Source organism: Papaver somniferum, chromosome 5 (genome assembly GCF_003573695.1).
Source record: "Papaver somniferum cultivar HN1 chromosome 5, ASM357369v1, whole genome shotgun sequence".
Lineage (NCBI taxonomy): Eukaryota > Viridiplantae > Streptophyta > Magnoliopsida > Ranunculales > Papaveraceae > Papaver > Papaver somniferum.
Genome location: NC_039362.1, coordinates 136,043,049 through 136,061,950, shown reverse-complemented (window position 1 = coordinate 136,061,950; position 18,902 = coordinate 136,043,049). Strand labels below are relative to the sequence as shown.

Sequence of the window (18,902 nt, the reverse complement as noted above, 5' to 3'; positions counted from 1 at the left end):
AATTTTTGCTACCAATTGTCACCATAATAGATACATTATTACAAGTCTTGAAAAATTACAGGTACGAATAAGCAGTTTGGGTCGATTAATCGTCCCATGAATGAAATTAAATTCACATAATTATATTTATGACAATGTCCAAATTCAAAGCCTTTTCCAGTAGCAAATATCGGGTCGGCTAGAGAGTATCTCATAAAAATATAACATAATTTTTACGCTGGCTTTCCAAGCCTTACACAACCCGCACTACGTAAGGCAAAAAACAGGATTATATATCATCGGTTTAAAATCGATAGAAACTATATATCCGAGTTGTTTGAGAACGGTTTATAAGGAGACCCTACCATGTGCACACCTTAAGAAAAAACAGGACTCTAGTAAAACCCTCTTATTCCATAATGCCTCTTGAACCGCTAAATTCTGGATTGGACCCGATAAAATCCGCGGGTATGGACACTGTTTTACTCACCCCAAAAATTTGGGTTGGCTCACATTACCAATCTAGGTTGCCGAAGCCCAAATTCTAATAAGATAAAACCCTGATCCCAAAGTTAACCCAAAAAAGATGTCTCTAGAAGACTAGAACCATCTTGACCCTTCATCCACTCTCCCATTATTTCCTTAAAAATCGTTTCAAACGAAGAACTCTCTAGAAACACTTGAAAGGAATATAAACCCTTTCACTTCACACACTCTCTCTCTCAACTTTTGAAAATCAATCTCCGGTTAGTTAAATTAAATCTGTCTTAGGCGATTTCAGTTTTTGCTTAAAGAAATGGATGATGATTTTGATATCCCGGCAGCTGAAGATTTCCAAGATGATTTTCCTGATGAAAATCCAGCTCTGAAAGTAGGCGAAGAAAAAGAAATTGGAAATCAAGGGTTGAAGAAAAAGCTGATTAAAGAAGGTCAAGGTTGGGATACTCCTGACAATGGTGATGAAGTTGAAGGTAATTAAGATCATCACTCGCTTTATTGTGCCTGTCTGATACTTTTGTTATGATTTTTTAGGGTTTTGAATGAAAATTGATTTGATTGATTTTTTTTTGGTTGACAGTTAATTATACTGGGACTTTATTGAATGGAACTCAATTTGATTCGAGTCGTGACCGAGGAACACCGTTTAAGTTCAAGCTCGGGCAAGGTATGACGTAAATGCTCCGTGTGTTGTTATTGTTGGAAGTATTGAGAGATTTCTGGTGCGGTGTTTTGTTTAATTAGGTTTTGTTATTAGTATTGATATAGTAATCTTGTTACGGCTTTAGGTTTATCATGCAATAATTGTTTCTCAACTGTTAACTAAGATTTAAAGGTCTGTGGTGGAAATGGATTGCCATGAGTGTGTTGTTCGAATTTCAGTTTTCCTGAAGAGTCAGTTTCAGATGCACATCACTCTTGTTTTCATTGATCAAAATCCTGAGATAGGATAGGATGACGTAGCATTAATATTCTGGATGAGTTCAACATTCGATTGGAACTGGATTTTGTGTCTTATAGCTGGGTGGTTCATGTGAAGTATTTAATTTTATGGACACATAGGTGTCTGGGAAGTTTGTTTGGTTGTGTATGATGTTGACTATATTGATATCTATGAAAGAAACAGGTGTAAGACATTTTTTCGTCATTATATACAGAAATACATACTATGTGAAGTTGTATTGTCTGCTTTGGAATGAAATGAGAGATGGAAGAGTATCTTTGTTGATGTTAATTTTGTTTTCTGGCAGGCCAAGTTATCAAGGGATGGGATCTCGGTATCAAGACAATGAAGAAGGGAGAGAATGCAATTTTCACCATCCCGGCTGAGCTAGCATATGGCGAAGCTGGTTCTCCTCCAACAATTCCTCCTAATGCCACCCTTCAGTTCGACGTGGAGCTACTCTCCTGGTCTAGTGTGAAGGACATTTGCAAAGATGGAGGCATTGTCAAGAAGGTTCTAACTGAAGGGGAGAAATGGGAAAATCCCAAAGATCTAGATGAAGTTCTTGGTATTTTTTTTGTGTGACCTCTGATTGAGTACTTTAGAGTATGGTGATAGGATATGGACTGACATGTTTATGATGTACCAATACAGTCAATTATGAGGCTCGACTTGAGGACGGGAGTGTGGTTTCCCAATCCGAAGGAGTTGAATTTGTTGTCAGAGATGGTTTGTCTCCACCCTTTCTCAAACTTTCTCAATGTAGTATGGTGACGTTTTTTATATTTTCTCAAGCTGTATCATCTATTTTAATAAAACTTGTTTTATATTCAGGGTATTTCTGTCCTGCTTTGGAGAAGGCTGTCAGAACAATGAAAAAGAAGGAGAAGGTTCTCTTGACAGTGAAGCCCCAATGTAGGTTCAATTCATATTGGATCTTCATTTGCTTTTGTAATTCTGGCTGTGGACCTTTTTTAATGGTGTTTGTTTTGTTTGGCTGCAGATGGATTTGGAGAGAAAGGCAGGCCAGCCTCTGGTCAGGAGGCAGCTGTTCCACCAAATGCGACTCTTCTCATTTCTCTAGAGTTGCTCTCCTGGAAGATCGTGACAGAAGTAACTCCTGATAAGAAAGTCGTAAAGAAGATTCTTAAAGATGGAGAGGGGTATGAGAAACCTAATGATGGAACTGTTGCTAAAGGTAATCCAAATAGTGTGATGAATGAAAGGGATCAATATTATATTTTATCAAAACTCCTGTATGATGCTGAATGGGAGGATTAATCAAAACTCCTGTATTTATGTTTTTCAGTGAAGTTAATCGGGAAGCTTCAAGATGGAACGATATTTTTGAAAACGGGCCATGATGCGGAAGAGCCATTCGAGTTCAAGACAGATAACGGTATTGATGAGCGTCATTGTATATTCCTGTTATATTGTGCGTGGTATAAAGATGGCTAACAAACTTGTTTCGCTGATCAGATGAAGTCATCGAAGGACTTGATAGAGCTGTAATGACTATGAAAAAGGGTGAGGTTGCACTTGTGACTATTGAACCTGAATATGCTTTTGGCTCTTCAGAGTCTCAGCAAGAGCTCGCTGTTGTTCCTCCTGGCTCAACTGTCTATTATGAAGTTGAGCTTGTATCTTTCGTTAAGGTTGGTGGTGGCGGAAAAACAACTTCTTTCTGCTCTCTGGCACTTATTTATCTTGGTTTTGCTTATTTAAGCTGTGTGTTGACGACAGGACAAGGAATCGTGGGACATGGACAATGGTGAGAAGATTGTGGCTGCTGGCAGAAAGAAGGAAGAAGGTAATGCGCTGTTCAAGGCTGGTAAATACGCAAGAGCCTCTAAGAGATACGAGAAGGTACTGCCAACTCATTAATATCATAGATTCAAGTTTTCTCGCACATAGTTAGTGACCCCGGGGAAGTGGTTGTGCCTGACCAAGTATTTCTTTTCTTGTTTCTGGAGTTAGGCTGCAAAATTCATCGAGTACGATTCTCCTTTTAGTGAGGAGGAGAAAAGGGAGGCTAAGACTCTCAAGGTCAGTTGCAACCTTAACAATGCAGCCTGCAAGCTGAAACTTAAAAGCTACAAGGAGGCAGAGAAGTTGTGCACAAAGGTCTGAACTTTACCATTCTTCTGTTCTGAAGCTTCTAAAATTTTAGTGATATGTATATAGCTTCTTGTTCAATGTACCGTATACTTTCTTGCTCTGCTGAATACGCCAGAATCTGTTATTTTGCTAGGTGCTGGAGATTGAAAGTCGGAATGTGAAGGCACTTTACAGACGGGCCCAAGCTTATATCAACCTGGTTGATTTTGATCTAGCTGAGCTTGATATTAAGAAGGCTCTTGAGATTGACCCTAATAACAGGTATATCCGTCTGTGCTTAATGTATTCTCTATAGGTTAGGGGCAGATTTTGCCATTTATCTGAAGACTCTTGACCGATCATTGATGTGTTGTTGTGGTGGGGTAATATACTGGGTTAATGCAGGGATGTGAAGATGGAATACAAAGTACTGAAAGAGAAGGTCAAGGAGTACAACAAGAAGGATGCTAAGTTTTTTGGAAACATTTTTGCAAAAATGAGCAAGTTAGATCCTCTTGACACAAGCGTAAGTTGCTAAACCTTGTACCGAGGGGCATGATTATCTCTTGTGATGCATAAGAATTATTTTTCTAGAATTCACATTTTTGCTGATTATGCTTTTGTTGAATATTCTGTTTTGGATGCAGAAAGCCAAGCAGGAAGCTGAACCTATGAATGTTGACAGCACGGCTTGATGGGATTGGAAAGGGTTTATGTCAACAGTAGAGAGAGTTGCTACAACTTGCATCTCTTGTACGTTCGGAAAGGATGAATTGTTCGGAGTGCTTTATATTTTATTGTTCTTAACTGGTGTTTCCGCTGTGTTCTCTTTTTTTAGTGTCTTCTCTGTAGAACGAAGGCTAAATGTTAGAAAGGTCATCTCAACCTAACAGAATAAAAAATCTTTTCACAAAATTAATCCTCCTAGTTCAGAATGTGATGCCATGTTTTTGCAAGTCTCCATGGTGTGATCCAGCAGACATCATCGTTCACGAAAAATATGACTTCTTGTTCCCTACCAAGTACTAAGGTGATAAAGGTTGATGGGTAACCCATCTCATTGAGGCCTGATCTGCATTCAGGGAAAGTAGACAGAAACTTTCAACCGGAGTCTATCCAACCAGATTGCTTATTTGCTTATTAAGGAGTGTTTCTGCATAAAATCCTGAGTGTTGATGGGTAACCCATCTCCTTAATAAAACCCTTATTAAGGAGTGTTTCTGCTATTATTGGGGTGTCACCTGTCACCTAATGGGATAAAAACGGGTCACCCAGAAGTAATATCAAAAACATCTTATCTCAGCTAATTTTGTAATGACTGAATACTTTTAATTTAATTTAATTTCATTAGATTTAATTAGATAATAATTAATTTCTACGGTGTCCAAACCTGGACTTAAAATCAATTTTTACGGTTGGAATTAAAATGAACCTGGACGTAAAACTACATGCAAATAAAATTATGCGGTTGGATTAATCTGGCCGTAGAATCAACTTCTACGGTTGGAATCAATCCAAACCAACCAATTTCTGCGGTTGGTATCAATCCAAACCTGGACGTAAAATCAATTTTTATGGGTGGAATTAAAAGGAACCTGGACATAAAACTACATGCAAAAAAAATTCTACAGTTGGAATTAATTTAAACCTGGTCGTGATTTCTTCATAAACTAAAATTACGTCTTGATAAGAAGCACCGAACCTAGACGTAACACTAGCAAAAACGTTACTGAAACCCTAATTTTACTTCAATTTCATTCAATCTAACCTATTTTAAGCACAAAAACGAGTAAACAAAGATAGGTTTGTTCGATTATTACCTTACTACACCATGGGTTTGTTCGATGAAATGAATTCAAATGGATTTACGACGAAGAGGATGAAGAGAAAGAGGAGAGGAAGAAGAAGAGCAATTGAAATGTGAAGAACAAAGAACAAAAATTATGTTTTGTTTTAATTGAAGGGTAGTTTGGACGGTTGCTATTGAATCAAAAGTACCCCATAACAAGATTTTTGGTCACTAAATATCCAAGTGAAGCCCCTCTATTGGATAGTGACGCCCCAATAATAGCCTTCTTTAATTATTTGGTCATTTCTACTAATCTACTAAGAGCTTCTCCAATGGTGAATGTGAATATTTCATATGTGGCATCACTTCAAAGACACTATTTGAGTATAAAATCCTAAACATTAAGAAAAATAAAGTGTTATCTCCAACCCATAAAGTTCTCTAATATTTATTTACTTATTTATAGACATACAATTAGTTAAAATTCTTTCCATTTTTATTTTTCAATAATTTTTATTAACAAAAAGTGTGACTAGGATGGGAAGACATCCTCTAAGTGAATGTCTAAAAACTAGAAGTTCAGCTAGAGGATGTTTGATTTTTTCTTTATCACATAATCTTCACATTAATGGATTGGAGATGATTTTTTATAAATATGGTTGTGGATCCTACGTGGATTTGGACTTTTCACTTTGCATATATTCTATCGGAGAGGCTCTAAGATTCAGTAATAAATTATAAAAGTTGTTGTTTCTAAAGACTCACAAGAAGAAGAAGAAAAAGAAGAAGAAAAAACAGACTGTTTATTTAGATGATTACGGCATGAGTTGAATCGGAAAAGTTAACAATCGGATCAAGAGCGTTTTGGGTGAAGGTATCTTTAAACCAACCTTAAAAGGAAAATCAGGACCTCTTTATGTATCAGGACGAGAGTTAGTTCTCTCAAATTCTGGAACAAGCTCTGGAGGAGGATTATCTGATACTGGTGCAAAGAATTTTAGAAGACCAAAATGTAACTATTCCCCTCTTTTTCATTTGATTCCCTCCCTCCCTCCGTAATTTTACTTTTCTTTTTCTGCTTGTTTATCAGTCAGATTCAAAGGAGGATATACAGATGATGCCCTAAACTTAATTCAATTTTGGATGATTTTTCTTTAATTTCACAAGATTTGTTTATCATTCTTTTAAAAATTTGGGTAATTTTTGTGCTGAATTATACTGTATATACAGAAGATGAAGTATGCTGGCTTTCTATGAATTTTACATTGCTTGACATGTTTTTTACATGACAGCCACGGAGGAGCGGCAGGTTGATTGGAAACTCTTGCATGACAAGCTTTTGGAGAGAAACAGTTTCAACAACTATGAGTTTATACTCGGGAGTGCAACAATCCTCCAACCTTGGTTTGCATCCCGATCTCTCATATGTGGGCTTCAATAAGGGAACTACTTAGTTTTACAGGTCAAGACACTTTAATCTCACTTGAAACTGGCAAATATGCGACATGCTGATCCTTGCGTTATTCGCTTATGCAGCTCCCCAATAGTTAATGAGATGTTTTCAATCTTAGTATAACCATTCCCATGCTATTAAGTGCTTCCATAGCAGTATGTATCCACATACCTCTACGTTGGGTTTTAGTTTATAAATCTGGTGGAGCTGCTTTAGCAGTTGGTATACTGTACTGGATCAGTGTGGTCTTTCTCGGATTATATGCGGCATTTTCTCCCTCATGTGAGTTAAACTTGTACATCCCTAACAAAAGAAGCATTTCAAGGGTGCAGGGAGATCTTATACTTATCGGTTCCTTCGAAATCCCTGTAATTGATTTGTTAATGCAATTCTTGAGCTTTCTCATTTCTTAGTTTCGTAACAGTTTTTCTGTGTGGTCATTTGAGTTATTAATACTTCTCTCCGGATTTACCTTAGGCACAACTTGAAACTTCAGTATTAACCATATGGTCAGTCAATTTTGGACGCTTCCTATTAGATATAAACTTTGCTACTTCCATTTTAAGGTATAAATTTTGCTACTTCCTATTAGAACTAACTCTCGCCCTGATACGTAAAGAAATCCTGATTTTCCTTTAAGGTTGGTTTAAAGATGCCTTCACCCAAAACGCTCTTGATCCAATTGTTAACTTTTCCGATTCCACTCATACCGTAATCATCTAAATAAACAGTCTGTTTTTTCTTCTTTCTCATCTTCCGAGTCTTTAGAAACAACAACTTTAATTTATTACTGAATCTTCTTCCAGCACCTTTTCCAATTTATGTTTCTTCATCTTCCTCACTTATGTGTTTGATGATTGTTATTTTCTATTAGCAAAGAAGATGAAGAAGAAGTCCATTAGCGGTATGAGCGGACTCGGAAAAGTTGACAATTTGGCCGAATGTTGTTCCATGGTCCAACTGGAAGTACATGCCGGAGAGCTCGAATTCAGAAAGCGGTACAAGAAATCAAGGTATTCAATGAACTTTATGTTTGTGTGTTTGTTACGTTCAAATTCTGTTTTATACATTGCTTCACAACTGTAACGTTTTGTATTTATTGCCAGCAAATATTTGAATATCTTGGTGCTAAGGCAAGCTGAGTTGGGAGGCTCAAGAAAGGGACATGAGGTATTGTAGACAGCCAGAGCGCACCATTGGTTTATTGCCCCTATGATTCGTTTGTGTGGCTTATGCACTCAATCACAATTTTTTTATTTTTTTTACCAGTTTCAGGATTTGTGGATGAACCTTACCTTGTCTGGTGCCTGTGGAATATACGAGAACATGAAAGGTAAATGGAAAAGACATCACTATACACCCCACGATACAAATGAAATGCGTCCAGCAGTAAATGGTCTTGCTACTGATATTGTTATAGTAAGCTCGTTACGGCTTTAGGTTTATTATGTGGTTCTTGTAAAGATCTGCATGGCTGTATTCTGCTTCTGATATTTCTTTGAAGTCGAATAAAATATTCAAAAACATGACATGGGATAATAGGCTGCTGCTGCTAAGTCTGTCGTATTTAGAGTCTAATTGAGTTCTGTATTCTTGACTGAACTGAATATTCTCTCTTATCAAGGTGGTTCATGGAAAGTATTATGTCTGTATAGGCAGACTGGGCAGTTTGTTTTATTGTATGTAATTGAAGTAAATTCTTTTTGTAGTAAGTGCATCATTTAGAGAAACAGGTGCAAGCATAAAGAAAGTTATAGTGTATGGATACCTGTATTGAAAAAAGTTGGAGAGTGTTGTACCAATATGTTGTCAAGTCTTTTGTTAGTATGTGTGGTGTAATATTGGGTGATCAAAATAAAGCAAGAGACTGAAGAGTATTTCGTGTGCATTTGTTGACGTCAATTTGTTTTCTGACAGAGCAAGTTTTCGAGGGATGGCCTTTAGCCCTTTAGGTACCAAGACAGTGAAGAAAGGAGAGAATGCAATCTTCACCATCCCTGCGGAGCTTGCTTATGGTGAAGCTGGTTTTCCTCCAACCATTCCTCCTAGTGCAACCCTTCAGTTGGACGTGGAGCTACTCTCCTGGTCTAGTGTGAAGGACATTTGCAAAGACGAAGGGATTGCCAAGGAGGTTCTAACTGAAGCGGAGATATGGGAAAATCCCAAAGACTTGGGCGAAGTTCTTGGTATGTTCTTACTAGCATCCGTCGATGTACCTGATTGGGTGCTTGAGAGTATGGTAATACTTAATAGGATATAGACTGACATGTTGCGTTGTTACAGTGATACAGTCAAATATGAGGCTCAACATGAGTATGGAAGTGTGATTTCTCAATCTGAAGGAGTTGAATTCGTGTTAGAGGTGGTTTGCCTCCTCTGGTTTCTCAGTGTATTTTTCCATTTTTTTCTCTGGCTGTATCATTTTTTTATTGTGACGACACTTCTTTGGTATTCAGGGTATTTCTGTCTTGCACTTTAGAAGGCTGTCAGAACAACGAAGAAGAAGGAGATGGTTCTCTTGACGATGAAGCCCCATTGTAGGTTTTCTTTTCCCACCAGATCTTCATCTGTTTTTGTGACATTTGCGGTCCGCCTTTCTTGAGGGTGAGGTTGGCCAGTCTCTGGTCAGGAGGTAGCTTTTCCACCAAATGAGACTCTTCTCATTGCTCTCCTGGAAGATTGTGACGGAAGTAACTTCTGTCAAGAAAGTCATAAAGAAGATTCTTAGGAGAGGCTACGAAAAACCCAAATAATGGAACTGTTGCTGAAGGTAATTTAAAGAATCTGATGCATGAATAGGCTCAGTTTGATCTCATATGATGCTGAACAAGAGATATAATCAAAACTCATGTATATCTGTTTTTCCAGTGAAGTTAATCGGGAAGCAACAAGATGGAACTTTTTGAAAAAGGGCATGCTGAGGAAGAATATGCTTTTGGCTCTCCAGAATCTCAGCAAGACCTCGCTGTTGTTCCTCCTGGGTCAACTGTCTATTATGAAGTTGAGCTTGCATCTTCCATTAAGGTTGGTGGGATGGGAAAACAAATTCTTTCGTCTTTCTGGCGCTTGGGGGTTTATTTTGGTTTTGCTAATTTAAGTTGTGTTGACGACAGGATAAGGAATCGTCGGATATGGGAAATTGTGAGAAGATTGTAGCTGCTGGCAAAAAGAAGGAAAAAGGCAATGCATTGTTCAAGGCCGTAAATGTTCAAGACTCACTCATCAAGAGCCTCTAAGAGATACGAGAAGGTACTACTTATTCGTTGGTATCATGGCTTTTCTTGTACATAGTTACCCAGGGAAGTAGTCGAGTCTGACCAAATGTTTCTTTGCTTCTCTCTGGAGTTAGGCTGCAAGGCTCACCGAGTACGATTCTCCCTTTAGTGAAGAGGAGAAAAAGCAGGCTAAGACTCTTCATGTCAGTTGCAACCTTCACAATGCAGCTTGCAAGCTACATGGAGGCCTAGAAGCTTTTGCACAAAGGCCTCAAATAAATGGCTAGTCAATATCTCCATCCCTCTGGGTTTTATTTCGTACAATGTTATTAGAAATTGTGCAAAACACTGTCAAAATTGAGTTTCACTACAAATTTAATCTCTTAAAGTTCTTTGATCTCTCTTTCCAAATATTACTGCTTTTCTCCATAGTATTTATTGTTATGGGTTATTATCTTCCTCTAAGTGATCCTTCTGATATCTTGGGTGGGGTTTCGCTATAATTCTTTGTACTACAGGAGCAGCAAGAAAACTCCAACCAACCTCTTGCTGGGGTTTCCTATAATGCTTGGATGCAATAGAAAAACTTTCCTTGCACACAGACGCTTACAAAATGCAAAACACATTATCTTTTTGTGAAGTGATTATAAAATTCTGGTTTATGTTTGGAACAACTGAACAAGAACAAACATGAACCAGAGTTTTGACAAACTCAACTTGTGGTATGTTGGCTTGTTAGGCCCTGTTAGTGAGTTTTCATGTCTCCAATGCATCTATTTCATGAAATTATAGGTGCTAAACTGCTAATGAACTAAACTAGCAATTGAGACATAGCTGCTGCCCTTATCCACATGGTAGATATAAAATAACAGTACTGTTGGTGTAAGATATTAAAGTTGAGATAGAGAGGGTTGATGATTCACATTCAGAGTTGCAGCGTATGGAATGAGTATATAGATCAAAAGTTAAGTGAAGAAGATGAAGAAACATAATTTGGAAAAAGGTGCTGGAAGAAGATCGAGTAATAAATTAAAGTTGTTGTTTCTAAAGACTCGGAAGAAGAAAAGGAAGAAGAAAAAACAGACTGTTTATTTAGATGATTACGGTATGAGTGGAATCGGAAAAGTTAATAATCGGATCAAGAGCGTTTCGAGTGAAGGTATCTTTAAATCAAGTTGGGATCTCCTTATAAGTCTCACTTTCTGGAACAAGCTCTGGAAGAGGATGATCTGATACTGGTGCAAAGAATTTTGCAAGACCAAAATGTAACTATTCCCCTCTTTTTCATTTGATTCCCTCCCCCTCTCCTTCCTTTCTTTTCTCCTTGTTTATCATTCAGATGCAGATGATGCCCTAAACTTAATTCAATTTTGGATGAATATTTTTATTTTCACACGATTTATTTATCTTTCTTTTATGGATTTGGGTATTTTTTGTGCTAAATTATACTAGTTGAATACTGCAGATACAGAAGTTGGAGTATGTTCCTTTTCCATAATTTTACATTGCTGACATATTTTTTTACATGACAGCCAGGCAGGAACGGCAGGTCGATTGGAAACGAGTGTATGACAAGCTTTTGGAGCAAAACAATTCCAAAAACTAGGAGTGCAACAATCCTCTAACCTTAGTTTGCATCCCGATCTCTCATATGTGGGCTTCAATAGGAAAACTGCTTAGTTTCACAGGTCAAGACACTTTAATCTCACTTGAAATGGGCAAATATGCGACATGCTTGATCCTTGGTTGTGCAACAATCCCTCTAACCTTGTTTGCATCCCGATCTCTCTTATGTGACCTTCTGTCAAGACCCTTTAATCTCACTTGAAACGGGAAAATATGCGGCATGCTTGATCCTTGCATTATTCGCTTATGCAGCTCTCCAGTGGGTAATGAGCTATTTTCAATCTTAGTGTAGAATCATTCCCATGCTATTAAGTACTTCTATAGAAGTATGTATCCACATACCTCTATGTTGGGTTGTAGTTTATAAATCTGGTGGTGCTGCAGGTAAATCAACTAATAGATGGAACTATCAACTAGCAGGAATGTACATGAGAGTGCTAGTAATGGTTGGAGAAGAGAACTAGTGTAACTGGTGGTCCTATTTTTCGGAACTTACTTTTATCATTTTCATATGGGTTTTACCCAAGAACGGGAAGATAATCTCGCTTGCTGGCCTGAAGGTATTGTGGACAGTTATTGCACGCTATTGGTTTTTTTCCCATATGATTCGTTTGTGTTACTTATGCACTCATCGACAGGTTTATTTCTTTTTACCTGTTTCAGGATTTGTAGATGAACGCTATAAAAACGCTACCTTGTCTATTGCCTGTGCAATATATGAGAACTGGAAGCTAAATGGAAAAGACATCACTATACACCCCACGATACAAATGAAATGCCCCAGCAGATAAACCCAGTAAGTTAACCGACGAAGAGTGGAAGAATTCCGTGAAATTTTCAGACCACATAAAGAGCATCAGGTAAATTCATAAATGTGTTGTGTCCACTTAGTAATTTGTTTTTCCTTTACAATCATATCTAATTTATTCTAACATGTAGTCATATCAAGAGCAGAAGCCATCAGAAAGCCAAACACACAATGGGAGGAAAAACTCTTGTCACTGCAAACCTGAAATGGTACGTAAGTGCTTACAAATATTTCTCCTACTTGTTCTTATTATTAATTAATAATGCTTGAAGCCTGAGATTTTGTTTCTGATTTGATGTACTATTCATGAACTAGGATCCTTTTTGTGGTGGAAATTGATTCTATGTTGCTTTTATATTTTTGTTTTAGAAATCCATATAAAAAAACTGTTACAAATTAGTTGATGTTAGAAGCCCTGCTGAGTTTTCTATGCTAAGTTAGGCCTTTCTTCCTCAGATACTTGATCACTTGTTTCGATGTCTTCAGCTTTTGTTGTGTGGTAGGCTGGTAGCCAAGGTATCTTTGTTTTGGTATACATATGAAGAATCTTGAGAGACAAATTGAGTACCAGTAAATGGTCTTTTATATTATATAAAGATAATCCAGAAAAGTACCGAAGAATAAGAATGAACAAAAGAATTTTTGATCATAGATAGGCTGGAGGTCTGGTTAATTAGAAGTTTGGTTAGGGCAAACAAGTGAGCAGGGAAATCTTATATCTCTCGACAATTACCTAATGCAGGGATGCAAAGTTACAATATCAGGATTGACAAGAGTTGTTGTACTCTTGGACACGATAAAAGATGAGAACGGGTTTGAAATGGACTAGCTTCAATGTTATTTCATTCTTATCTTAGTTATCTACATATCTTGATGCATCTCTGTGTTTGTGCCTGTTTTCAGTCTTGTAAAAATTCTGGCAAATTCAACTGTTTTCGTAATCTTGTATTCTAACACATGCTCAATTTGCTTCAATTGCAGCTCCAATTGTGGGATGTTCGAAGTTCATCCGCCTTTTGATTAGCAAGATGTTAGGGTACCGACCCTAAACTCGTCATAAGCCCATGGATAGAACTCAACTCGAAAACCGGTTGATTAGACGAGGGAACTCATTGACTTATAAACTACTAATTAAGCCCCATCTAACCAATATGGGATTAGTATCCCAACAATTTGTCTTCATCTTATTGTTTCGTTTTGATTTTGGTATCAAAATGCATCTCAAAAAGCTGTTCCATGATTCATTTTGCTCCATTATTGTGATTGTACTCTGCCAACCATAAACATCATCCTCACTTGCCCCTGGTCCAATGAGCTAAGCCAGCAATAGGTTGCCTTTATCCACTAGGTAGGTACATGGTAAGTATAAATGTGAGATCCCTATAAAAGAAAGGGAAAGTATCAATTGGGAGACATAATTTTTTCAGCCATCAAATGATTCAAATCGGGAACCGGAAGACCTAAAACAAATCCTACATCTAACGAAGGAAATGATGAGTAGATAGATGAGATCAATTGAGTTACTGGTTGATGATGAAGAAACATAATCAAAGATATGGAAGAAGAAGAAGAAGGTGTTGGAAGAATTTTTTTGAGATACAAATCAAAGTTGTTTGGGTTTTTAAAGATTCAGAAGACCAAAAAGAAGAAGAAACAAAATGGTTTATTATGTACTCATTTTGGTATTTGCGGATTCGGAAAACTTAACGTGCTATTATAGACACTAATCTGGTAACTATTGATTTAAGTTTTCATTTTCATTTTTACGTATTAATTTTATGTATTTAATTTAAAAATTGGTTGTAATTATAAGTTATTTTATCGCAGAACGGTATTGGGTCCAATGTTGACTGCTATGATTATTTCAGAAATCAATATCCCGGGATTTTGATGCATCTGTACACTTGCCTGGAATTGCACTACTGGGATTGGGCAAGCATCGATGATTCATTTCACGCCCACATTAGGCCTTGTGTGTGTTCAGCTTATCATGGTGTTAATTAGATATGCATGAATCTGAAGTTTCAAGGTGAGTCACTGTCAACATATGACATCCCACAATCACATATGCTTACTTATGTGATGTATTACTTATGCACCGAGTGACAAGTTTATTGCTTTGTTTATTTCAGCATTTGTTGTGGTAATAGCTGTATCACAGGAAAGTGGACACCCTCTGCAAAAAATGGTTAAAAATTTATCCATCATTAGTGGCAGGAACAAGAACAAGCTCATCTGGTCAAAATGAGGTGGAATTTCATAACTAGGTTCAAGAAAGCTGGGTCAAAACCATGTTTCATTCCTTCTTTGATGCCGTCACAGCTCACTAGCTTTGGAAAAATTGGGTTAAAACGAGGTATTTGTGGTAGTTTTGTGAAAACCTGTTATGTTTGCCCTGTAATTTCTGCTTTACATTCATGTCTAATTAATTTCTACATGTGTACTCTTAAGGTACCTTCCAACCGCAATATCAAGAGTAGAAGCCACCAGAAAGCAAAACGCTCAGTAGTTAAGAAAAACTTCCTTCGCTAAGAAGCTGAAAAGGTAAGTGCATACATATCCTGGGTTTGTCTGTTCATGGTTGAAGTATCTTTCATATTTGTCTGTGTAAAACATTAGAAAACCTTGTTAGGAATGGGAATATCATATGCTAGTAGACATTTGATAGTTCTACTACACCATGTTTTTTGTTCCAAATTTCAAAAGAATATGAGGAGAACTAGTAAATGAAATAATTACGTTTTCCTGTTCAGTTACAGTGAAGAGGAACAAAACTGTGACAATAACCATTACAGGACAAAACTAATGTAGAACTCTCTTCTTAGTTTGAATTGAAACCAAAAGAAGAATGAGCTATACGCATGAATCAAACCTACTTATTATTAGTAGAAAACGATTCCATTATAGTTATGCCGTTTGAACTATAGGATGTGTCTGGCATTTGGGAAACTTTTGCATAAGATACTTAGATCGAAGGAGGTCATATAAATGTTAGCAATTGCGTATCTGATATGTGTGCTGTTCATAAGTTCCTGCGTATTGGTAAATTTAAGTATCATTGGATGCTTACAAGCATAATGAGTTGGATGGGAAAAATCCTATAAGTTGAAATGGTTAGAGGTCTCTTGCAGAACCCTCTTTTCCATATGGACACGTTCCTTACTTGATGGTTTTAAATATTTCTGTATTAATTCATTTCATTGTATGCTTTGGCTTTGTACTGTCTGCATTTTACCTTATAGTATGCTAATTGCAATTAGTCGATGCTTGAAGCCTGGATATTGTTTCTGATTTAAAATGGTATTTTTTGGAGTTTACATGAATTAGTTTCCCTTTTCTGTGGTGCGATTTTATTCTATGTTGTTTTTATACATTTGTTTGAGAAATCTCGCATCAAAAACCTGTTACCATAATTAGTTGAGGTTAGAACCCTGCTGAGTTTTCTATGCTAAGTTAGGCTGGTTCTTCCTCAAATACTTGACCACTTGTTCGTCAGTTTTTGTTGTGTAATACCCAAAGTATTTCTGTTTTGGTTCTTATCATTTGATGGGGGTTTGAACTGGTGTTATATACTGTAGTTGTCATTTGGAAAGTCTAGTGTTTTCATTCTTATTGTTTACATTACAAGGTTGCTGGCAAACTCAACTGTTTTCGAGATTGTGTATTGTAACGCATACTCCATTTATTTCAGTTGCAGCTCTGATTGTGGCACCCGCCTTTGAATAAGGATGGTTCCAATGATTGTAAAATTCCGGTCCATGTTGTCAAACAATGGAACAAGAAAGGCTTCCGAAGATGGGTTTGTCAGTCTTGCCTCGTTGTTCAAATTCTGACTCGTGGCATAGCCAGTCCATAGAGGGTTATTAGGCCTTGCGAGTCAGTTATCATGTATACAATGTCTAAATTTAAGCTTTGGTACTCAGAATTTGTACGTCATGTAGTATTAGTTGTGAAATGAACAATTTAGTGAACATCGATCTTGCTAGCAAAAGTTACGTTAGTAGAAGATTTTTTGACCAAAATAACTTGTTTTCTGACATCACGCTTGTCAGTTGACTGTGAACTTGCTAGTTCAACAATGCTCTAGCATTGTTGAATGCAAACTTTTTTCCCTTGAACTATCCAAAAGCAGAAAAGAGTATGATCAATGTGAGACATTTTAGAATGCCAACTTCTCCTAATCGTTGCTGCTTACATATTCCACGACTTTCAGGGTCAGGCTTTAAAATTTAATGATTATCAAGAGTCCACAATTAAGGAGATTAGTCAGGCTCCAAAATTTAATTAATATTTTCCATTGCTTAACCAGTTTATAGAAATGGCAAAAGTAGCAGTAACTTCAAATAAAAACTCAGGATCCAGTCCAGTGGGATAAAAATATACGGATGCTAATTTAGAAGGAAAAATTCAAGCTCAAATAATTGCATTGAAGAGAAAATAAGAAATCTTATTTGTTAGTTACAACTTACAACGCCTCGGTCTCGGTTTTATTGGTTCAAACGGGGAGTGATCGGAACAACATCTCCTCTGTAGTTGTAGGAAATCCTACAACCACATCCATACAAGAATCTAAACACTACTCTAATAAATCATAGTGAAAATCATTCGTTTATTCATTAAGATCTTAAGTTGGATACAAGATAATACAAAGACTTAACTTGCTCTCCAAATAAACTTTCTCTCTCCTAATTTCTTACCTAACACAGTCTAAAGGATCTCTACCATTACATGATATCCCTTCCCTTTATATAGGATATTACATAGTGGATGACAGTTAATAGATCCCCTATTTTCGGAATCAATGTGCGTTACAATCGCTCATGTACATTTGCTCAACTTTGCACACTTTACACTTCGCACAGATCTTCACACTTTACTCGTGACTGTGCTGACATCATCAGATACGTCACCTCAATTTTGCTATGTGCGATGGTCTTCGCTTATACTAGATGGTTGTTATTTCGCATACATAACGAATGTGCGATATTTCACTCCTACATTTTGCCTCTTCTCATGTCGTTCTCTTTATAGAGTGAGCGATATGAGAAATCTCCATCCTATAATATCGCACATGCTCATCTTTTCATATTCTGTTTTGCTGATAGACTTCCAGAATTTGAGCTTTCCTAATTTACGCGTGTCTTCTTGACCACTCGTTATATGACACGTCCTTATAACCGCTTCTTTCTATCCGTTCATTCTTCGCATTAAATGAGATAAATCTCGGAAAACGAGAGTAGATTTTCTTATATATCTTCCTCCATCTTCTTCTTTTTACTTCTTCTTTCTTTTCATCTTTACTGCAATTTTCTTTTTTCGTATTATTATCTTTTTTACAGTCCATTACCTCTTCCGCATCTCCTTTATCATTCTTCGTGTTTTCCTCTCTTTTCCCTGTAACTTAATCTTGATTTTACCGATTTGATCATAACCTTACTGATTTGATCTTGATCAAGATTGAATTATTATTTTTTACTTATAAACCCGTCATTCGCATTCTTATAATGGCTCCAGCTGGTAAAAATATTGAGATAGAATTCACTAAACTGAAGAAAGAACTTGACACAAGAGGTTATTCGATTTCTCTTCCTTCGGAATATGATTATTCATCCAAACTCAATCTTGAGTTAATTAATTCCGAATAATGGACTAATCAGAAGATTATCGTTTCATTAGGACAACTTCTGAATAATCTTCCTATCCCATTGTATAATCCAAAAATCCCCTTATTCTAAGAAATTCTGGCTGATGATCGATTCACGCGGGGAATATTTCAACTGAGTGGTGATGCTATTAGAATAGCTTTGAAATATTCTCGTCGCGCAATAGGATTAGGAACTTCTTATTCATATGAGGTGCGAAATGAATTATTCCGTGATAGAGCCATCGTCCCTGCTGAGTATACCCTCGATAATTTCTTCAAACACTACTATGTAGCAATTATGAAAAACGAATCAACCAAATGGGCCATTCTCTTAAGAAGAAAAGATATTATTTATGAAGATGAGAAGATTATGCGAGATGTCGATTGGAACGACAAATCCAATAGTACTGCTCGCAGGTCTAATGATTCATGATGGCTTAATTGTCCTGTTATTTTAGAAGGTCCTTATGTGTCTGGCAAAGCTGCTGACGGCTGCGATCTTCCCCTTCCTGAGAAATTTTCTGCTTACCAACCTTGGAAATTGGTTATGTCCGAAGATGAGAATAAGAAAGCGGTATGAGATCTTCGCAGAAGTATTCTAAGTTTCTCATAACTTTATTTTCTTTATTTCTTATTTTCCTACTCCTCCAATTCCAGGTTATTAAGCCAAAGAACATAGCCAAGAGAGTCAAGACATCACACAATGTATCATCTCCGCAGAATAATGAAGTAAGAAACATTCTTTCTCTAATTTTAACAATATTGTTCCCTCTGTTTCTTATCTTGATTATTCGCGCAGGTTGAAACTTCGGGTGTCAAGACTATGGGTAAAGTTAAGAACCAACCCAAG

At 36.9% G+C, this 18,902-nt stretch overlaps 1 protein-coding gene, 1 long non-coding RNA gene and 1 pseudogene across 7 annotated transcripts; all 3 read left to right on the top strand.

Annotated features, from left to right (window-relative positions):
• Positions 1-636: 636 nt before the first annotated feature.
• On the top strand, positions 637-4,454 carry LOC113282830 (peptidyl-prolyl cis-trans isomerase FKBP62-like). 2 transcript variants are annotated; one of them, XM_026531938.1, is made up of 13 exons: positions 638-950; positions 1,058-1,144; positions 1,728-1,988; positions 2,075-2,149; positions 2,255-2,335; positions 2,424-2,618; positions 2,730-2,819; positions 2,900-3,075; positions 3,164-3,286; positions 3,398-3,544; positions 3,672-3,799; positions 3,923-4,043; positions 4,165-4,454. In XM_026531938.1, exons 1-13 carry the CDS (start codon positions 776-778, stop codon positions 4,210-4,212), a joined length of 1,707 nt encoding a protein of 568 aa, XP_026387723.1. In that variant the 5' UTR covers positions 638-775; the 3' UTR covers positions 4,213-4,454. The 2 variants fall into 2 exon arrangements, with proteins under 2 accessions (XP_026387722.1, XP_026387723.1); XM_026531937.1 differs by having other exon boundaries at positions 637-950; positions 2,075-2,335.
• Positions 4,455-6,890: 2,436 nt separating this feature from the next.
• LOC113279659 lies at positions 6,891-10,387 on the top strand (annotated as a pseudogene).
• A 261-nt stretch (positions 10,388-10,648) lies between these two features.
• LOC113282829 lies at positions 10,649-16,404 on the top strand. 5 transcript variants are annotated; one of them, XR_003327181.1, is made up of 11 exons: positions 10,649-11,239; positions 11,507-11,863; positions 11,985-12,160; positions 12,264-12,460; positions 12,540-12,617; positions 13,151-13,221; positions 13,390-14,139; positions 14,236-14,437; positions 14,541-14,764; positions 14,860-14,952; positions 16,100-16,404. It is a non-coding gene; the product is annotated as an uncharacterized LOC113282829 (long non-coding RNA). The 5 variants fall into 5 exon arrangements; XR_003327183.1 differs by lacking the exon at positions 13,151-13,221 and having other exon boundaries at positions 14,277-14,437; XR_003327184.1 differs by lacking the exon at positions 13,151-13,221 and having other exon boundaries at positions 10,650-11,239; positions 12,555-12,617.
• Positions 16,405-18,902: the final 2,498 nt, after the last annotated feature.